The sequence below is a fragment of the Chrysemys picta genome, unplaced genomic scaffold (genome assembly GCF_011386835.1).
Source record: "Chrysemys picta bellii isolate R12L10 unplaced genomic scaffold, ASM1138683v2 scaf7692, whole genome shotgun sequence".
In the NCBI taxonomy this organism is placed as follows: domain Eukaryota; kingdom Metazoa; phylum Chordata; order Testudines; family Emydidae; genus Chrysemys; species Chrysemys picta.
Window position 1 is genome coordinate 1 of NW_027060389.1, and position 1,229 is coordinate 1,229.

The 1,229-nt window shown below is 57.9% G+C and overlaps 1 protein-coding gene across 1 annotated transcript; it reads left to right on the plus strand.

Annotated features, from left to right (window-relative positions):
• Nucleotides 1-5: 5 nt before the first annotated feature.
• On the plus strand, nucleotides 6-771 carry LOC135980724 (intelectin-1-like; the record flags this gene model as incomplete). Its single annotated transcript, XM_065580626.1, has 2 exons — nucleotides 6-200; nucleotides 582-771. Coding segments are annotated over 2 exons (385 nt in total), but the record flags the coding sequence as incomplete, so codon positions are not given.
• Nucleotides 772-1,229: the final 458 nt, after the last annotated feature.

A 1,229-nucleotide genomic window follows, 5' to 3' on the forward strand; every position in this document is an offset into this window, starting at 1 on the left:
TCTGCGACATGACCACTAAGGGGGGCGGCTGGACCCTGGTGGCCAGCGTGCACGAGAACAACGCCTACGGCAAGTGCACCAATGGCGATCGCTGGTCCAGCCAGCAGGGGAGCGACGTCAACTACCCAGAGGGAGACGGCAACTGGGCCAATTACAACACCTTCGGCTCTGCGGTGGGCTCCACCAGTGATGACTACAAGGTGGGGTCCCCTTCTCCATGGCCAATAGCTACTTGCTGGGGAGAGAGGGTGCGTTAGAATGTGGTTGAATGCACATGGGCAGGTGGGGGACATGGGCATGGGGGTTATATGGGGGGATGGCCCAGTGGTCAAGGCAGTGGTGTAGGGCTAGGCAGCCCTGGCTTCCATTCCATGCCCTGCCACAGGCCCCCAGTGTGACCTAGGGCAAGTCACCTAGTCTCTGTGCCTCCGTTCTCCCCCGTACAATGGGGAAGGTGCTTCTCTGCCTCGCGGGGCGGGTGTTACAATAAATATACCACAGCTGGTGATGTGTCCAGATGCCCGGTGATGTAAGTACCTGGGATGTGGTTAAGAAGTTTCATCTGGGTCCTTGCTTTTCAGAACCCTGGTTATTACGATCTCCAAGCCCAGGACCTGTCTGTGTGGCACGTAACTAACAAGACGCCTCTGAAGGAATGGAAGAACAAGTCCATCCTGAGGTACCACACCGAGACCAGCTTCCTGTCCTCGGAGGGGGGGAACCTCCTCAAACTCTACCAGGTGATGGCACTGGGCTGGGGGCTTTGGAGGGGTGTGTGCAGGAGGGTCCGGGTGGCTCTGCTGGCCCCAGTGTAGATGGAGGAGCTGGGGTGAGCAAATTCTCAACGCTCCATGCTGGGGGGCCGATAATGGGACAAGGAGCCTTCCCCTAGACACAGCCTGTTGGAATCTGACTGTGACCTTGGTGTGAGATGAGTTGGCCGGTGTCAGGCAACTGCTGGTGTTCATGTCCCAAACCAGCCACACCTCTTGTCTCTGACCTGCTGACAGACTCAGCAGAGAGGCTGAATGGGCCACAGAGACTGACCCCACCTCACACCCTGGAGATGGGGGCCATTGGACACAGGTGATTTGGTGCTAGACCAGGGCCTCTACTCACCCTTGAGCCCGGCTTTGGGGTTCAGGCGTCCTACCAGGGGTATTTCCTCAGTGCCAGGGTGGTGGGCAATGGTGCTGGACACATGCTGATTCTCACCTATTATCATTTAC